Source organism: Dendropsophus ebraccatus, chromosome 8 (genome assembly GCF_027789765.1).
Source record: "Dendropsophus ebraccatus isolate aDenEbr1 chromosome 8, aDenEbr1.pat, whole genome shotgun sequence".
NCBI classification, from domain to species: domain Eukaryota; kingdom Metazoa; phylum Chordata; class Amphibia; order Anura; family Hylidae; genus Dendropsophus; species Dendropsophus ebraccatus.
The window spans coordinates 75,429,860-75,447,779 of record NC_091461.1 but is presented as its reverse complement, the minus strand read 5'-3'; the positions used below and the strand labels follow the sequence as shown (position 1 = coordinate 75,447,779).

Below are 17,920 nucleotides of genomic sequence, written 5' to 3'. Positions count from 1 at the left end.
TAAAAATAGGTGCAAAGCCCTTAATAAATTTTCCCCAATGTCTTTAAAATTGCTCTATTGCCCCATGATCTGTACTTTCTGTCAGTAGCTTGCTTGCTTGCGATGTTTTGATCACTTTTTATTAAATTTTTTGTAGATGTGCAGTTTTGCACTTTGGCTTTTGCTTTAAAGGGGTACTTCAGCGGGAGGGCACTTTTTTGCTGGGACCGAGGAGGGGGTGGCTGAGAGAAAAGACGTCCACTTACCTCCCTGGTTCCAGCGGCGGGTCCCGCATCGCCGGGTGCCTGGCCACTTCCTGGTGTCTGACGCCACCCGAGATGTGACGTCTTAGATCCGCTCAGCCAGTCAGTGAAGGAGGCGGGATCAGTAGTGGATTATAATAGGGGCTTTTGGGCGGCAGCCCGGGGCCCTGAGCTCCTGGGGGGCCCATGACCACCCAAAAAGACTTATACTTTCAGCGGTGTACTGTCTCCTGGCTACACTTCCGCCATCATTTGCAAAAATCACAGTTTTTTTATGGCAATTTTGCACAAATCAGGACATCATGACATTATCTGTCCTGTACTATGCACGCCAGGCTAGTGCTGCCATAGTTACAGTGGGGTGGGGGGGCCCAGGGTTGGTGAACAGCCCGGGGCCTATGGTAAAGTTTATCCGCCCCTGGGCGGGATCCGTTTCAAGTCCGCTCAGATCCCGCCTCTGACCTGAGACGTATCATCTTGGGCCCGCGTCAGACACCAGGAAGTGGCCGGCAGGGCCGGGACAAAGAGTGGGCAGGGGTAGGCGATGGCCGAGGGCGCCAAACAGCAGGGGGCGCCACCAGGCCGAACCCGGAAGCAGCATACAGAAGCTGATTACATCAGCCCCCTGCCGGGAGATACACAGGTCTGTGAGTCTTCTGCTGCTGCTCCACAGGGTCGGGGTGAGGGGCGGCCTTCGGCTGAAGACACTGCTCTGGCTGAGCTCCCTTTGCCAGGAGGCGTCTGACCTGGTGCAGGAAGCCAGCATGGGGGAATGTGCAGCATTACACATCCTCCAGGCTCTGGGAGCTGCTCAGCTGTCGGGACAGAGAGGAGGAGGAGGAGGTGAAGAACGGCAGCCTGCAGACACAGCACATGATGACCAGGAAGTGTCTGCCTGTGTTTTGTGTCCTGGGCCTCTCCTGTCAGCTGCTCATCGCTGCATCATTATCAGCAGCAGCAGCAGACCGCTCCATGACAGTCCCAGGACGAAGAGGAGAGAAAGTGCAAGCAACCTAGCTGAGAGGTAGCTGTTTTCTGCCTGTGTATGTGTACAGCGACAACAAGAGTGTGTGTGTGTGTGTGTGTGTGTGTGTGTATATAAGTGTGTGTGTGTATACATAAGAGTGTGTGTGTGTGTGTATACATAATAGTGTGTGTGTGTGTGTGTGTGTGTCACACTGAGAGGTAGCTGTTTTGTGTCTGTGTACATAAGAGTGTGTGTGAGAGTGTGTGTGTATACATAAGAGTGTGCCTGTGTATACATAAGAGTGTGCATGTGTATACATAAGAGTGTGTGTGTATTCATAAGAGTGTGTGTATACATAAGAGTGTGTGTGTGTCACACTGAGAGGTAGCTGTTTTGTGTGTGTGTGTGTGTGTGTACATGTGTGAGAGTGTGTGTGTCACTCAGAGGTAGCTGTTTTGTGTTTGTGTGTGTGTGTGTACACATGTGTGAGAGTGTGTGTGTCACTCAGAGGTAGCTGTTTTGTGTCTGTGTGTGTGCGTGTGTTTACATGTGTGAGAGTGTGTGTATACATAAGTGTGTGTATTCATGAGTGTGTGTGTATTCATAAGAGAGTGTGTGTGTGTATACATAAGTGTATATACTGTACATAAATGTGTGTGTATATGCATAAATGTGTGTCTGTGTGTATATGCATAAATATATATACATAAAAATATATGCAACTGGGGGCAGCACACAGGGGATATATATACAACTGGGGGAAGCACACAGGGGATATATATACAACTGGGGAAGCAAACAGGGGGTCTATATACTACTGGGGGAAGCAAACAGGGGATATATATATACATATGGGGGAGGGGGCGCCATTTGTCTTCTCTGCCTAGGGCACCAAAATTGCTTGTCCCGGCCCTGGTGGCCGGGGAACGGAGCGCCGCGATGCGGGACCCGCCGCTGGAACCGGGGAGGTGAGTGGACGTCTTTTCCCTCAGCCACCTCCTCCAGGTCCCAGCAAAAAAGTACTGCTTTAACCTAATAGTCTGGCAATCCAGAACACGGCGATAGCAAATATGTTCATTTATTTTTACTTATACAGTGGGAAAAGGAAGATAATTTAAACTTATAATATGGGAAGGTTGGTTTTTTTTAACAGTAAAATGTAGTTCCCCTGGGGGACTTCTATAGACAATGCACTGATCTATCAGAGATCAATGCAGTGTCCCCCTGTCAGTAAGCTCCTCTTTCCTTAAAGAAGCAGTTCACTTTTTATTTTTTTCTCCCCCCCCGGGTAGCCGCTGTCAAGTATACTTACAGAAGATGATCGGTGTCCCGTTCCCGTCGGTCAGTTCCGTCCCGCGGTGCCGTTCACATCGGGCGCGCGCTCACTTCCGCCGGCGCTGTGACTCCTCTTCTCTCCCTTGTCATTTGAACGCCGGAAGTCACGCGCTTCCATAGAGAATGCATGGAAGCGAGTGACTTCCGGCGTATAATCACTGGGCAAAGAAGAGGACTCGCAGCAGCCGGCGGAAGTGAGCGCGCGCCCGATGTGAACGGCACCGCGGGACGGAACTGACCGACGGGAACGGGACACCGATCATCTTCTGTAAGTATACATGACAGCGGCTACCCGGGGGGGGCGAAAAAAATAAAAAGTGAACTGCTTCTTTAAGTATATATATATATCTATATCTCTGGCTGCAGCTGGGGGGGAGGGAGCGGCCTCTTGTGGCCGGAGGCAGAATGGCGCCTTCGGTCCCTAGAGTATTGGCCGAGCAGGAGCCAATGGCGCCTGCTCTGTCACAGTGAGGGCAGGTGCCGACGCCAGTGCAGGGGCGGCTTAACGATCAGTCTGACAGGACAGCCTTCAACCACCGCATCTTATGTCACATTATTACTCATTGGGACGTGCTCTCACGCTGGGCCTGACGCACATCTCACGGACTTCTGGGAGTTGAAGTTTTCCTGTGCGCTTTGCTCTCACGTGACTGCCGCTGTAGTGAAGCACAGAACTACATTTCCCGGCGTTCTTAGCGCGCTGACCTCGGCAGAGAGGAAGATTCGGGAAGGTTGCTGAGGCTTACATCAGAGTGCAGCTGCGTGTGTTGTGCCCTGAGAAAGTTGCAGTGTGTTCTGGCTGGTGGGTAAGTTGTGTGGTGGCGCGTCTCTGCCGCCATCTTATATGTGCTTGTGTGCCTAGAAGGCTGTATATGCACAGTAGTGTTCTGTATGACTGTGTATACATATATCAGCTTGTCTCATGAATAGCTGTATATGCACAGTAGTGTTCTGTATGAGTGTGTATACATACTGTATATCAGCTTGTCTCATGAATAGCTGTATATGCACAGTAGTGTTCTGTATGACTGTGTATACATATGTCAGCTTGTCTCATGAATAGCTGTATATGCACAGTAGTGTTCTCTATGAGTGTGTATACATACTGTATATCAGCTTGTCTCATGAATAGCTGTATTTTGTGATTCTACCTCAAGTCCAAGAATGGCGGTGGCACTTAGCTGTCCGGGAGCAAAGGGGTAAGGCCAGGCTCCCACTTCAGCACCAGAGAACAGAGGCGGCTGATCTGTATTACTCTCTGATGTAGACCCATACCTGAACAATGCTATTCACCTTAGTGGGGCCTTTCAGGTTCCTGTCTGGTGTCTGTTTATTTTGCAGAATTTGGGTGGAAAAAAACCTACTGCTGTTCTTATACTTTTTTTTTTTTGTATAGATCCTGCTAAATAAATGTAATTTGCAATATTCCTCCCTATACAGAAAGGTGAACCCAGCCTAGTTAACTTTTCTTTTGCCCTCACCAGCATCAGAAACCACCCTGATACCAGCCATATAAAGAGGAAGACTCACAAAGACGGGAGGGGGGGTCGAGAAAATAATAAACTCACTGCACCTGGGTCCCGTTGATGGCTGCTGACTGTCATCTTAAGTGACTGTGGTGGTGTCCTGCGCTAGTCAGTGACTGTGGCGGTGTCCTGCGCTAGTCAGTGACTGTGGCATGTGACCTTGTAGCTAGAAGAGCTGCAGGACACCGGTGGATGTCAGCAGGAGTGGCACTATGGGGCACAGCATGTGGGTGGGTAGATAACAGGTGCAGATCTCCGTCCTCTCTCCGGTCAGCCCCTGTTGCGCTACTACCAGGTGCTCTTTAGGGAGCTCCATCGGAAGTCCCAAGCTAGAGAATGGCCTCCATAACTTTTCCGCTTTGCCCAGAGCCTTGAGCATGCGCTGCAGTTTACATGGGCGCCTCTGGTCATTAGTATACAGTGTCCTAGTTATAATGTGTCAGAGGAGACATGCGTTACTGGCCCGTTTATAGAATGTTTCCTTCTGAAATATTATATATATAATCAGAAGCAGTATTATGAAGTACTGTATGTGCCCTGTTTTATCTTGTATTTAGCTTTTAAGAAGTTTATTGTAATAATAATGACTAATCTTTGTTAACAGGTTTATCATCTAAGGCTTATACATACAAACTGACACAAGATGTTTGCCGCAAGGCTCGCGTGCCTTAAGAGTGTTCCATTGCTCGTCCGCCCTGCACTAATTCAGTCCTCACCGACTGTGAGGAATACAGCTCTAAAGACAAATCAATGGCTCTTGCAGCCTAACCAGGTAAGGGACAGTTTGTGTTTCCTGTCCTCCCATGTGCCCTGTTTATGGCTGTACTTTCTGTAGGTTGGGAGAAGTATACCAGACGAACATACTGTATATTGAGAATGTGACTAAGGGCTCATACATGATATGTTGCTATTGTTGTCATTATTTATTTTTAAAGTGCCCTATTTCCAGATCACTGTACATATGATGGCAACCTGTCAGAAATTAGCTGCTAAGTAACGTGCATAGAGAGCCACCGGCCCCCTTTACTTTTATAGCCCAAACTTAGCTAGCTAGTAAACGGGGACTATGTGGACTCCATGCAAGGTAGACGATTTTTACAGGTCGCCAATGTATAAGCACAACGGAGAGCAAAATTGTGGTGTGAACCCTCCTTCGTCAAATGTTCATCTAAGGCCAACTTGGTTCCTGTAATATTCAGTGTGTTGATGAGAAGACTTCCACCTGTTGGGCCCACTCCTGGTTTACACATGCAGTAACACTATGTGGATGCATCATTTAGTTACAGTAATTGGTTATTTCATTGTAGTGCTGCATCATTAGGTTGCATTACTGCATCACTTCATTGCAGTAATTGATCATTTAAATGTCGTCCAGCCATCATTGCGTTACAACAATGAAACCTCAGTGTGACAGCATACCCTTTTACATGGGCCGATGATTGGCAACAATCATTCCTAGAAACGTTCATTTGGCCAATAATTTGCCAATGTAAAAGGAATAGTGATCAGCTGATGGCAAAACGTCTGCTCATTGGCCGATCACATCTTTTGCATGGCACAAAAAATTTATTGCTTACACATCTCCCTATGTAAACAGGACACGTGCACCCAATAGAGGTATATTTAAAGACCCGCCTAATTAATTGAGTGCTGTAAATACACTGCAAACAAGCGTCAATGTCTCTTATCAGTGCTCGATTTTGGCCACACACAGTCGAAGATTAACACGTGTTAGAGGACCTTTAGATTTACTAGTACTGATGCAAATATTGATCAGAATACACACGGCTTTTAAATGGAAAAATACTATTGCAGTTTTTAAGCCATAGTGGATCCAGCAGGAAAGAGAAGTATATGCACTTCCTTTATATTTCCCATTTCTCTTCTCCCTTTTTGTTTCTGCCTTCTGGCTCCAAAAGTGCACAAAAATGGTATAGTGTGGTGGCTTAACACTCAGGGGGGCTGTATCTTTCTGTATCTAAATGGCCTGGACATAGCTAAAAGAGAATATGCCACCTCATATATATCACAGGGCTCCAGACTAAAAAATTTACCTAGGAGCCATTGGCTCCTAACCTGAAAAATTTAGGCGCCAAATAGAATATTTGGTCGCCAACATTTTAAACCATGTAAAATTAATGTTATGTTAAATGGGACTTACTGTGTGCAGAGGCCACGGCAGCATCCTCCTCCTTTAGATTCTCTCTTTTCTTAGTTTGAAAATGTTCAACATGGAAACTTGCAACCTGACAACCATACACAGTCTGACAACCATATACAGTCTGACTCAGTACTTCAGCTTCACTTGGCTAGCCTTTTAATGAGGCTTACTCTTCTGAACTTGAACTTAAAGGGAACCTGTTGACCCCCGTGCCAGGGTGACAGGCTCCCAACCCCCCGTTAGAGCCCCCTATACTCACCTCATCGCGCCGGATCCCGCTTCTGAAGATGGTCGGGTCACGGAGATCTCAGCCGCTGCAGCCCGGCGTGCGCTGAGAGATGAGTCCAACGCTCAGAGAATGACAGGAGAGTCCAGCGTTCCGTCATTCTCTATGAGTGTTGGACTCATCTCTCAGTGTGCGCGCCGGGCTGCAGCGGCTGAGATCTCCGTGACCCGACCATCTTCAGAAGCGGGACCCGGCGCGATGAGGTGAGTATAGGGGGCTCTAACGGGGGGTTGGGAGCCTGTCACCCCGGCATCGGGGGTGACAGGTTCCCTTTAAAAGCTTGCAACAGTCTATACATACTGAGCTAGACTTATGACTGCAGCCATAGTGACCCCCCCACAAGATGAGTATATAGATAGATATATCTCTCACCTAGTGACTAATGCAAGTGACCCCCTACAATACAGACACCTGAGGGGCCCTGATCATAATAATTGTGCATATATCTATCTCCCAGTGTCTGCAGCCAGTTTGCCCTACACTTATAGATGGCCCCCTCCCCATTATAGATGCCCCCTCCTCCCCCCCATTATAGATGCCCCCTCTCCCCCCCATTATAGATGCCCCCTCTCCCCCCCCATTATAGATGCCCCCTCTTCTCCCCCCCTTATAGATACCCCCTCCCATTATAGATGACCCCCTCTACCCCCATTATAGATGCCCCCTCCTCCCCCCCCATTATAGATGCCCCCTCCTCCCCCCCATTATAGATGCCCCCTCTTCTCCCCCCCTTATAGATACCCCCTCCCCTTATAGATGACCCCCTCTACCCCCATTATAGATGCCCCCTCCTCCTCCCCATTATAGATGCCCCCTCTTCTCCCCCCCTTATAGATACCCCCTCCCCTTATAGATAGCCCCCTCTCCCCCCCTTGAACATGGCCCCTCTTCTCCCCCCATTATAGATGCCCCCCCCTCCTCCTCTATGCTAAGCAGTATTTAAAAAAAATAAACACACAAACTCACCTGACAACCCGCTCCCCCGGCGATCCTCTTCTTCTTTGGACGCTGTCCCCGGCTGATGCGCGGCTGCCGAGGGTGTCCCGTCCTATCCCCGGCAGCGCGGCGCATCAGTGAGCTCTCTGTACGCCGGGGCTGTGACTTCTGACACAGGAAGCGTCTGTGACGCGCGCTTCCTGTGCCGGAAGTCAGGGCCCCAGGCAGCTCACTGATGCGCCGCGCTGCCGGGGATAGGATGGGACACCCCCGGCAGCCGCGCATCAGCCGGGGACCCGGACTTAAAGAGACAGCGCACCGCCGCCGGGGCCAGTCGCAAATGGCGCCCAGATTAATAAATCTGGGCGCCATTTGCAAACTATTAGTCGCATTGGCGACCATTTTGGTCGCCATCTGGAGCCCTGTATCATATTAGCTGCAGTCATGATCAGGTTCCAGAATGAAGATATCAAACGTACCTTTGGTAGTGCTGCTGCTATTGCCACAGCTAATAAACTGATGGGGTTTTTTTCCCTGGGTTCAAGTGTTCAGTAGTCGAGGGCTGACCTGACCTCCTATGCCCCCATCCCTCTCTTACCTTGGTTAAATGAGCTACAGGGTTTGCCTTGTCTACAAATCCTGTGTGTTCACTGTACTTACCCACAGCGGTACACTTGGTATTTAGAGAAAATACTCGGCAAGCCCCGTACATCAGTCAACCAGGGTGCAAACAAAGCTGCTGAACTCTAGCAGTTTGTTACTGTTGGGGAGTTAATGTTTCTGCAGAAGCCATCTTAAGGCAACTTATGCCATGTTACATTGCTTTATGTACCATATTCATTTTCACATGAAAAAGGTGAGTTGATGATATCAAATGTATTACATGACTTCTCATACTGAGTATTTTTCTAATACAGGGATACTCCACTAAAACTAGATTTGGTATGCGCCGTGTCAAGAGTGCACGTGAAGAGGTCAAGGAAGCAGCGTTTGAACCATCAATGGGAACAGCAGCACGTTGTAAGTTATAAGACTTAACTAGAATTTCTTCTTAAAACAACTTTGCATTTTTTTTACAGGGGCATCAATATCTGACATATTTTTAATTCATTAAAAAAAATGTTTTTTTTTTTTTGTGTGTAATTGAAAGTTATAGCATTGGCCACAAGGTGTCGCTGTTTCTGCCCTTCTCCTTGTTGTTAACACCCTCCAGCTGTTGCAAAACTCCAATTCCCATCGCTATCCAGGCATAATGGAAATTGTAGTTTTGCAACAGCTGGAGGAACGAAGGGTCCCCATCCCTGATGCGTTATCTTACATTAAATGCACCATTTGCTTTAAAGGGAACCAATCACGCCGAAAATCGCCCTAATGATAAGGAAACGTGCTGGCACATCACCCAGCACGCTTCCCAAACATCCCTCTGTACCCTCAGTGCCCCTCCTCTATTAGACTGTTTTCTTACTTTTATGAAGTCCTGCGCTGTATGTAAATTGTGGGCATGTAGTCACTGTGGGCGTATCTAGTCACGTTCCTGGGCGGTTGGAATCGATGGTTCCCTTTAACATAACTCCAGTTTTGCCACAATTTCTCAAAATTTGCAGTGTGTTAAATTAATGCCTTTTTTGGTGCAATTTTGCAAAAGTTGTGTGCAAATTGGCATGATGTTACTGAAATGTGCGTAAATTGAGGTGACCTATTGCCATTTGTGCAGCATATTTTGCTGCAGAATCTTGGCAAAAATAGCTTTTAACACATATGAAAGTTGCGGTAGCATAAGGCAAGATTGCTGCAAAGCTGCAATTTTTTTATTCGAATATGAAAGTTGCAGAAACAGATGGCAAAAATTTGCAGTAACAGCGACACGCAGTGTTCAATGTTATAACTTTCAATTACACACAGAAAACATATTTAAAAATTAAGTAAATTACAGATATGTTAGATATTGATGCCTCAAAGTATGCAGTTGTTTTTAATGACAGTGCCACTTTAATGCTGCACAGTATAAACTATGAATATAGCTAAGACGTAAGACTTAAGAGGTTGGCCACTTTATAGTAAAATTATTGTGCTGTGTACTCACAGCATTTACTGACAGCGGTTCCCTGTGTACCTCATAGAGCCAAAATCTGACTCCCCTCCTCCTGGCTGTGCTGCCCTGCTTTGTAGTGATCCTGTCCATAAGATGGCCAACATGGAGGAGCATGTGACCATGCCCCGCCTCCAGTTTCCGCCATAGGCACATACAGGCTTAGTGGTGGACACTGGGGGGCGGGGTATGGTCACATGCTTCTCCATGTCGGCCATCTTATGGACAGACTCGCTACAAAGCAGGGCAGCATAACCTGGATGAGGGGAGTCTAATTTCTACCAACAAAACACAGTTATCACTGAACTCAAGGAGAACAGTGAAAAAAAATTTCAATGAAGTACTCAATCAAGAGTCTCCGCTGATGCCCCCAAAAATTTAAATATGCAAAACAGGAGTCCGTGGAGCCTCGGTTGCGAGTCTCAAAACACGGGATAGCCAGATATCTCTCACCTGTTGCCACGGGGTGCCTCCATGATAGGGAGAGCACCACAGCACCCTGATACATAGCCCCTTAAGTCCCACTCGGTTGCGAGTATTGGAACATAAATAGGGAAACACCAGGGTGGCCCCTTTTTATCAATGTCTAACTCAAGGTGCGAGTATTGCGATCATGACAAGGGCTTGCCAAGGCAGGCTTCCATCCACAGACAGCCGTTTCGGGGTTTGATTTCTAGCTTCATGAGGTACAAAGGCAGCTGCTGTCAGTAAGTGCAGTGAGTATTTACTAACACTAAATACTGCACATCATTTATTTGTATTTTTTAAATATGTATTTTTTCATTTATAAAGGATTTTTTCCCCTCTTTAGTTGATGCAACAGGAAGACTAATTGTCGCTGGAAGTGCTGTGGTTGGTCTTGGAGCTTTGTGTTATTATGGATTAGGGATGTCAAATGAAATTGGTGCCATTGAGAAAGCTGTGTAAGTAAATTTCAATTATTCCTTTTAGATAATGTATTTATGAAAAGAGGTTGTTGACTTTCAGGAGCCTTTTAAGGTATAAAGTAGAACTGGCTTAGTTGCCCCTAGCAACCAATCAGATTCCACCTTTCCTTTTTCAAAGAATCTGTGAGGATAAAAAGTGAAATCTGATTGGTTGCTATGGGCAACTAAGAAAATTCTACTTCGTTTCTTTGCAGAAAGTCCACAGGGTTTATAGTACCAGCAAAGTGGATTGTAAATTTCATCCAGCAGCTGTAGAAAAATAAAATCCGATTTTCCACTTTGGATTAAATGGCTAGTCCACAACTTTTGGATATGAAATTTACAAACTGTTTATACCTGGACTGCACTGTAAGAAAAGATTGTAGTTAAACCTTTAATGACAATGGTATTTCCATCGATCGTTTTAAGCAGGATAATGTTCTGTGGCAGACCTAAAAAAAAATTTCAAGAACAGTTTAAGAAAAGTAACAAAAAGAGTTCAAGGTGTTGACTTGGCCTCTAAATTTATTAAAACTCAATCCAGTTGAAGAGCCCTAGGATGTGCCTTAAATCGACTCTGTATCCACAATCCGACCCCCCCCCCCCAACCACTTGTACCTTTAGATAGCTGCTTTTAATCCAAGATCTGTCCTGGGGTCTGTTCGGCAGGTGATGCAGTTATTGTCCTAAAAACAACTTTTAAACTTTCAGCCCTTGCCAAACGAGCGTGGCCTAGTGTGTCTGTGCCCTAACTTTGCACCACTCCTCTGTCCCTCCTCCCCACCTTCTTCATCATTAGGAATGCCACTGGAACATTTTCTCAATGCTGAACACTGCACAGCTGCTTAACGATCCAGTCTGTGTGCTTGGCTGACACATGTGATGAATAGGAGGCAATCTGCCTTGAGCATTCCTAATGATGAAGAGGGTGGGGAGGAGGGACGGAGGGGTGGTGCAAAGTTGGGGCACAGATACTCCCGTTGGGCACGGAGCTGCAAGATCTTGGATTAAAAGCAGGTACAAGTGGTTTTGGGGGGGTCAGATTGTGGGTACAGAGTCTCTTTAAAGGAGTTATCCAGCGCTACAAAAACATGGCCACTTTTCCCCCTACTGTTGTCTCCAGTTCAGGTGCGGTTTTCAATTAAGCTCCATTTACTTTAATGGAACTGAGTTTCAAAACCCCACCCAAACTGGAGACAACAGTAGGGGGAAAGTGGCCATGTTTTTGTAGCGCTGGATAACCCCTTTAAAGACAAGTCAGATCCATCTTACAACATGCAGGACCTGGCCTTAAAGGATCTGATCCTAAACTTTTTTTGTTGCCAGATACCACAGAACTCCTTTAGACATTTGTGGAGTTTGTACACAATCGGTTACAGCTGTTTTGGTGGCAAGAGGGGAAACAATATAATAATTATCAGGGAGGGATGGTTGGTGTTTGTAAACTGCTTAAAACCTAACCAACTGTGTATATATTATATTGTACTAATAACATTCTCTGGTTTTGTTTTCCAGTATTTGGCCTCAGTATGTGAAAGACAGAATAAGATCCACATATATGTATTTTGCTGGCAGCATTGGCCTCACAGCCCTGTCTGCTGTTGCTGTCAGTAGGTCTCCTGCTCTAATGAGCCTTATGATGAGAGGATCCTGGCTGGTGAGTTGTTCTATCAGTTATAATTTTTTCTTTTTTTCTTTTTCTTTTTTTTGCACCCTCTGAGGCCAGAGCAGTGTGATCCAGGGCGTGCACTTCCACCGTGCCACTATATAGCTTGAATAACCAATTCACTTTTTAGCCATGCAGTTTTTCTTTTTTTTCATAAAATATTTTTAGCCATTACAAAAATAAGTAATGGGAATGCCTATATAGATGGAAATAAGGCGGTTGCTAACCATGTGAATGGCTACTTCTCACAATATGGTTGGACATACCATTGCCTCCAGTTGAAAAGGTTCAGCTCCAATGTTTTCAGAGGCTGGTGATTTTTGGTAACTTGCTTGGTATACAGTTGTATAAGGCAATGGGTCCAGATGGTGTCCACCCCAGAGTTCTTAATGATCTGATGTGTGATTGTTGCACCCTGATGGATCTGTATAACTAATCCCTCCTAACTGGGGATTTTCCTCGTGATTGGAGAATTTGGCCAATTTGGAGATGTACCCATCCACAAAAAGGGTAGTAGAGGAGAGCCCAGTAACTACCGGCCAGTATACATCTATAGTAGTAAAAATGTGATTGAAACATTTCTTTAAAGAGATAATTAATCACCTTAAGACCAGCAACTTGATGGAACCAAACCAGCATAGCTTTACTGGGGGCAAAAGTAATGCCCCTGATACACTTCCCCAGAAAAAGCTGATAGAGAGAGAGAGAGAGAGAGAGAGGACTATCCCTGTATAGTTTCGTGGATTATCCCTGGATAGTTCAGTGGATTTGTGGTTGGCTGAATGTTGTATCTTCTGAGCAGAGACTGGTTTCACGTGGTGTGCCATAAGGGTCTGTTCTGGGTCCGGTTCTTTTTAATATGCTTGTAAGTGAAATAGGAGAAGGTTTGGTTGGTAAGGTTTGTCTGTTTGCTGATGAGGAGGTGTCAGCGATATGGAAAATGATTTAGCTTAAAGAGAAGCTATCAGCAGGTTAGAAGCATCTAACCTTCTGATATGTCCCTATAGTGTACAGGGTGTTAAGGATGAAGGTAGTTTCCTTACCTTGATCTTGAGTGCTGTTTTAGAATATTAGTAATTTCTTATGCTAATTAGGCATTTTCGTGCATTGAGGAGGGGCTACCAGCCTCAGTGCACTGATCCACCTTGGTCAGGCTCGCCCTTAATGTATATTTATCCTTCGCTCTTCAGTGATGAGCACTGGAGTGATGTCACTGCAGAGCCCTGCCCTATAATTCCAAGGCGTCACAGTGTGCCACAACACCTAATTAGCATGTGAACTAGTCATATCCTAAGAACGGCAAATTACCTTCGTCCTCAGCCCCCTACATGCTATCTGCAGTTCTGTGTTAGTAAAGAATCCAGAAATGTAAGGATTTAGGGGTGGGGATTTCTGACAGCCTCAAAATGAGTCCCCAGTGCATCCAGGCAATCGGAAAAGCAAATCATATGCTGGGCTGTATAGCTAAAGATATAACCAGTAGGAAGAGGGATGCTGTGATCCCGCTGTATAGAGCTCTGGTGAGACCACATCTGGAATACTGTGTCCAGTTCTGGATATTGATAAAATAGAATGGGTTTAAAGAAGGGCTAGAAAAATGGTGGATGTTCTTAAAAGGGGTATTCCGACCATGAAATTCTTAATCTTATCTAATTAACCTTCTTAATATCTCCTTTGCTTTTTCTCTATTGTGCCATTTTCTTAGTTTTAATGCTGACTCACACCCTCCTAGATGTGTTAACTCTTTTGAATGGAGTCTGCTCCGTCTTGCAGATGATCTGTCTGTCTTTCTGTTGGCTGGCTTGGCTCTCTAACCTGGCGCACAAATGACATTAGAGACATCACATGACCTCCGTCTCTGTGGACCAAGTTACCAGGTGGCCCACTGTGTGCTGATACAACACCTTTAAGTGATGATCTATGCACCAGTTCTTGATGTAAAAATACTTTCCGCTTCTATGCATCACTTATGTGTTGGTTTCGTTTAGGCCATTGGTGCAACATTTGCAGCTATGATTGGTGCTGGAATGCTGGTTAGGTCAATACCATATGATCAAAGTCCTGGAGCTAAGCATCTGGCTTGGATGTTGCATGCAGGTAAGATGGGACACCTCTCCCATGAAATAAACATATTACATGTATAAGTAATACTATCACTACTATCACTACTTTTATCTTTTAAGCCTTTGCCCATAGGATCAGTTGGCTTTGTGAGGACATCTGTCTTGCACATAAAGCATAGCCAGTGGGTTCTTACTAGTCATGCAGTTTGTTAAATGAGAATAGCCAAATGAATTTTTACATTATGTCCAGGATGTGCAGAATCCAAACTCTATCCAGTATTTTAAGTTCTTTAAATGTGTCTTTTGCAGGTGTTATGGGAGCAGTGGTTGCTCCATTAACCTTACTTGGTGGTCCACTTCTTATCAAAGCTGCATGGTACACAGCAGGCATTGTAGGTGGTCTCTCAACTGTAGCCATGTGTGCCCCAAGTGAAAAGTTTCTAAACATGGGAGCCCCACTTGGAATTGGTTTGGGCTTGGTTCTTGTTTCCTCTATTGGTATGTACTTCTATGATATAAAATTCCCATCCTTAATGTAGATGTTCAGCACATTTTCCTATGTAATCCTCTATAAAAAATAAATATTTCTAGCAAAAAAAATATAAGAAATATCATAGTTCATAAACTCTAATCCTTAAAGGAGCACACTGTTTTAGCTGATGTAGCATGTCGTGTCATCATGTAGTTCATAAGATGTCAGATGACACATTGGGCACTGTAATGATGATGGCATGGTGTGGGCCTCAGCCCTGTACAACACACTGTAATAAATCTATTACAGTACTGTATAATGCCCCTAGAGGTGGAAATTCTGTGCTTGTAAAATGTATGATCATAGAGAATATATATTTGTTTTTTCTTTTTTAGGCAGCGCATTCCTTCCTCCCACATCAGTACTTGGTGCCGGGCTTTATTCAGTTGCTATTTATGGAGGATTAGTTCTTTTTGGCATGTTCCTTTTATATGACACACAGAAAGTCATAAAACGTGCTGAGACTACTCCTATGTATGGAATGGTGAAATATGACCCTATAAATTCGTAAGTATTCTATTCTTTTTTTCATTGCTGAAAATAGGGAAAAACAAAAATGTTGCATTTAAATCCCTATGGATGTACAGCCTACTATGTGGTCTGTTAGCCTGTCATACCTATCTTTGGCCATGTTTTCCTTTAGTTTTCAAAGTCCCTTACCCAATGTATAAGGAATAGGTGATTTGCGGCTATATACTTGGGTGTATAGAAAATAAGAAAGATGTAGTTACCTAATCAAGCAGAAGAAAAAGCAGCTGCACCCACCATTTATCTGAAACAAGATTCTTTATTTAGGAAATGCTGACAAAGTCCGGACACACATTGGCAGAAGCCGCCTGGGTGAGGATGATGGCCTGTTTCGCGCCATTGAGTGCATGTACATGTCTGTAGAAGCTCTCTGTAGTGTGACACAGTCCATCATCCTCACCTTGCCGGCACCTGCCCATGTGTGTGTCCGGACTTTGTCTGTAAGCATCTGCTTATCTATTGGACTGAGGAATTGCTTAGCTAGCACCACCATAGTATTCCTCCACCCTGGTTGAGGGTGTCTGGGATATTATGCTCTAGTTCCAGTTTATTCTTCTGACGTTGAAAGATGTATTTATGCTCAGCCAATCACTGGCTTCGGGACTGTCCCACATCAATGAGCGATTGGCTGAGTGTGCTGTGCTTTGAGTGTGCTGTCACTGTCGAGAAGGGCTTCTGTGGTGTCAGCGGGGGATACACACACAAGGTAAGAGGCCAGGGGGAGCATGGAGAGGTAAGCATACCTACATCTTTATTTTCAATATAAAGCAAAGGCTGACAATGTCGGTGCAGCTCCACACATACAATTATCGAGCTGTTTATTAGGTTTGGTAAGCGAGTGCCAGTCTAGCAATCCAGTGCTTGCTTACAAAGCATGTCCGCCTGTGTAATGTGGCCCTTAGTTTTCACATTATGCTTGGACTTCTCCTTAAAAGGGGTTATCCAAAACCATGACCACTTTTCCCACTCTCTTTTCTCCAGTTCAGGTGTGGTTTGCAATTAAGCTCCATTTACTCCAATGGAACGGAGTTCCAAACCCCACTGAATCTGGAGACAAGAGAGGGGAAAAAGTGGCCATGCTTTTGTAGCGCTGGGTAACCCCTTTAAGGGCAGTGATATGGAGCATTTGGAGCATCATAAAAATGTGCCTGTTATGCTGTGCTGCATCAAGGTTTTATTTCCATTTAGGCCTGGTGACTGGTCTGTTGACCCAGACTGTGGGCCAATACTTTTTCCTATATGAATAAATATTATTTTTGCATTTATTAGTTTATAACACATGCACTATGTAGTAACCCAATCTTTATTTGCTAATTTATTAACTTCAATATATTATGTGTAAATGTTATATATAACACTTGACAAGCTGCTTTTTCACATTTGTAGGTGTATGGGAATTTACACTGATACTCTGAACATCTTTATCCGTGTGGCCATGATGCTGGCTGGCGGAGGCGGAAGCAGGAGGAAATAAATCGGTGCAGCTCTCATTATCTTGTATTGATTGCCCAGAGCACTTCACTTATCTGCTGGACCATAAATATATGCTAATATATACATCATCAACAAGACTACGTTTATCTGTGCAATAGAGCCAGAATCAAGTTGATTGAATCTGTTCAAAAAAACATTTACTCTGAATAAACACACAATTCATAAGAATAATTTGGGATAGGAACAAAGAATGGTATAGAACCATTCATCTCTTCAGCAGTAACAAATCGTGCAGGATGCAGAGGAAAATGATTTCATATTCTGAAATTAAATTGCATAGTAAAACAGTACATCTTCAAGAAAGCCTTCCGTAAATGCAGAGGGTGTAGAGGTGAGAAGATTTGTTTGCAATTACCTACGTGCAACAGAATTCAGTGAAGTCATGTCATATATTTAAAGCATACTTACTGAAGCAAAAAAGAGCATTTATGCCAACCTTACAAAATAACGTTTTATGTTATCCCGAGAAGATGTTAGTAAAAATCTCACTTCAACGCCTTTTATGCAAATTCAGGACGTGAAATCTAAAATTCCTTGCTACTTTTTCTTTGACTTGATAAGATAATTTAAAATTGTTGTCTATTTTTTTTTTCTTTAAGTATATAAAATAGTAAGCCTATAAATGATGTGTTGGTGAAGTGTAAAGCACATTTCACACACAGCAGATGCTGCATTTGGTTAAAAATGTTTTTTGTAGAGCATGTGTTAAGAATCTAATAAATATTTTATGTTGATACTTCTTGGTTTATGAGGGGTTTTATTCTACTAGAAGCTGGTCACAGAATTATTATCATTAATCAAATTTAAAATTATTTGCTCTGGTTTTTGCCAGACATAACTTTAACTTTGTTAAACAAGCAATTTCTGTATTGTTTACTTAAATTAATTAGAAGTTTTTATGTTAAACATATTTTTAAAGAATTTTTGTTAGTTTATTCTATTAGATCTAGTGGCCAAGAAAAACTGCAAGATTTCCCGAATATACAAAGGGTTCTGTTAGATGGGCCCGATAGGGGCCCGATAACAACTGTAAATGAGCGCCGATCTGCTAGGTCGGCGCTCGTTTACTGGGCCTATTACACGGCCCGATAATCGTTTAACAAGGGCTGCAAGGACATCGTGCCCGACAATTATAGGTTCTAACCTATATCAACCTATATCGGCTGATC

At 44.4% G+C, this 17,920-nt stretch overlaps 1 protein-coding gene across 2 annotated transcripts; it reads left to right on the top strand.

The window, feature by feature from the left end:
• Positions 1 to 3,232: 3,232 nt before the first annotated feature.
• GHITM (growth hormone inducible transmembrane protein) lies at positions 3,233 to 17,487 on the top strand. Of its 2 annotated transcripts, none has more exons than XM_069980694.1 (9): positions 3,233 to 3,346; positions 4,675 to 4,842; positions 8,371 to 8,473; positions 10,354 to 10,465; positions 11,984 to 12,125; positions 14,123 to 14,231; positions 14,507 to 14,695; positions 15,065 to 15,236; positions 16,644 to 17,487. In XM_069980694.1, the coding sequence occupies exons 2-9, from the start codon at positions 4,714 to 4,716 to the stop codon at positions 16,729 to 16,731; spliced, it is 1,044 nt and encodes a 347-aa protein (XP_069836795.1). In that variant the 5' UTR covers positions 3,233 to 3,346; positions 4,675 to 4,713; the 3' UTR covers positions 16,732 to 17,487. The 2 variants fall into 2 exon arrangements, with proteins under 2 accessions (XP_069836795.1, XP_069836794.1); XM_069980693.1 differs by having other exon boundaries at positions 3,233 to 3,350.
• Positions 17,488 to 17,920: the final 433 nt, after the last annotated feature.

Excerpts from the sequence above, each read along its gene's own strand:
- GHITM (XM_069980694.1), top strand. The coding sequence starts at position 4,714 with ATGTTTGCCGCAAGGCTCGCGTGCCTTAAGAGTGTTCCATTGCTCGTC. Across the intron at positions 10,466-11,983 it reads GGTGCCATTGAGAAAGCTGT|TATTTGGCCTCAGTATGTGA; the intron begins GTAAGTAAATTT and ends TTTGTTTTCCAG. Across the intron at positions 14,232-14,506 it reads GGCTTGGATGTTGCATGCAG|GTGTTATGGGAGCAGTGGTT; the intron begins GTAAGATGGGAC and ends TGTCTTTTGCAG.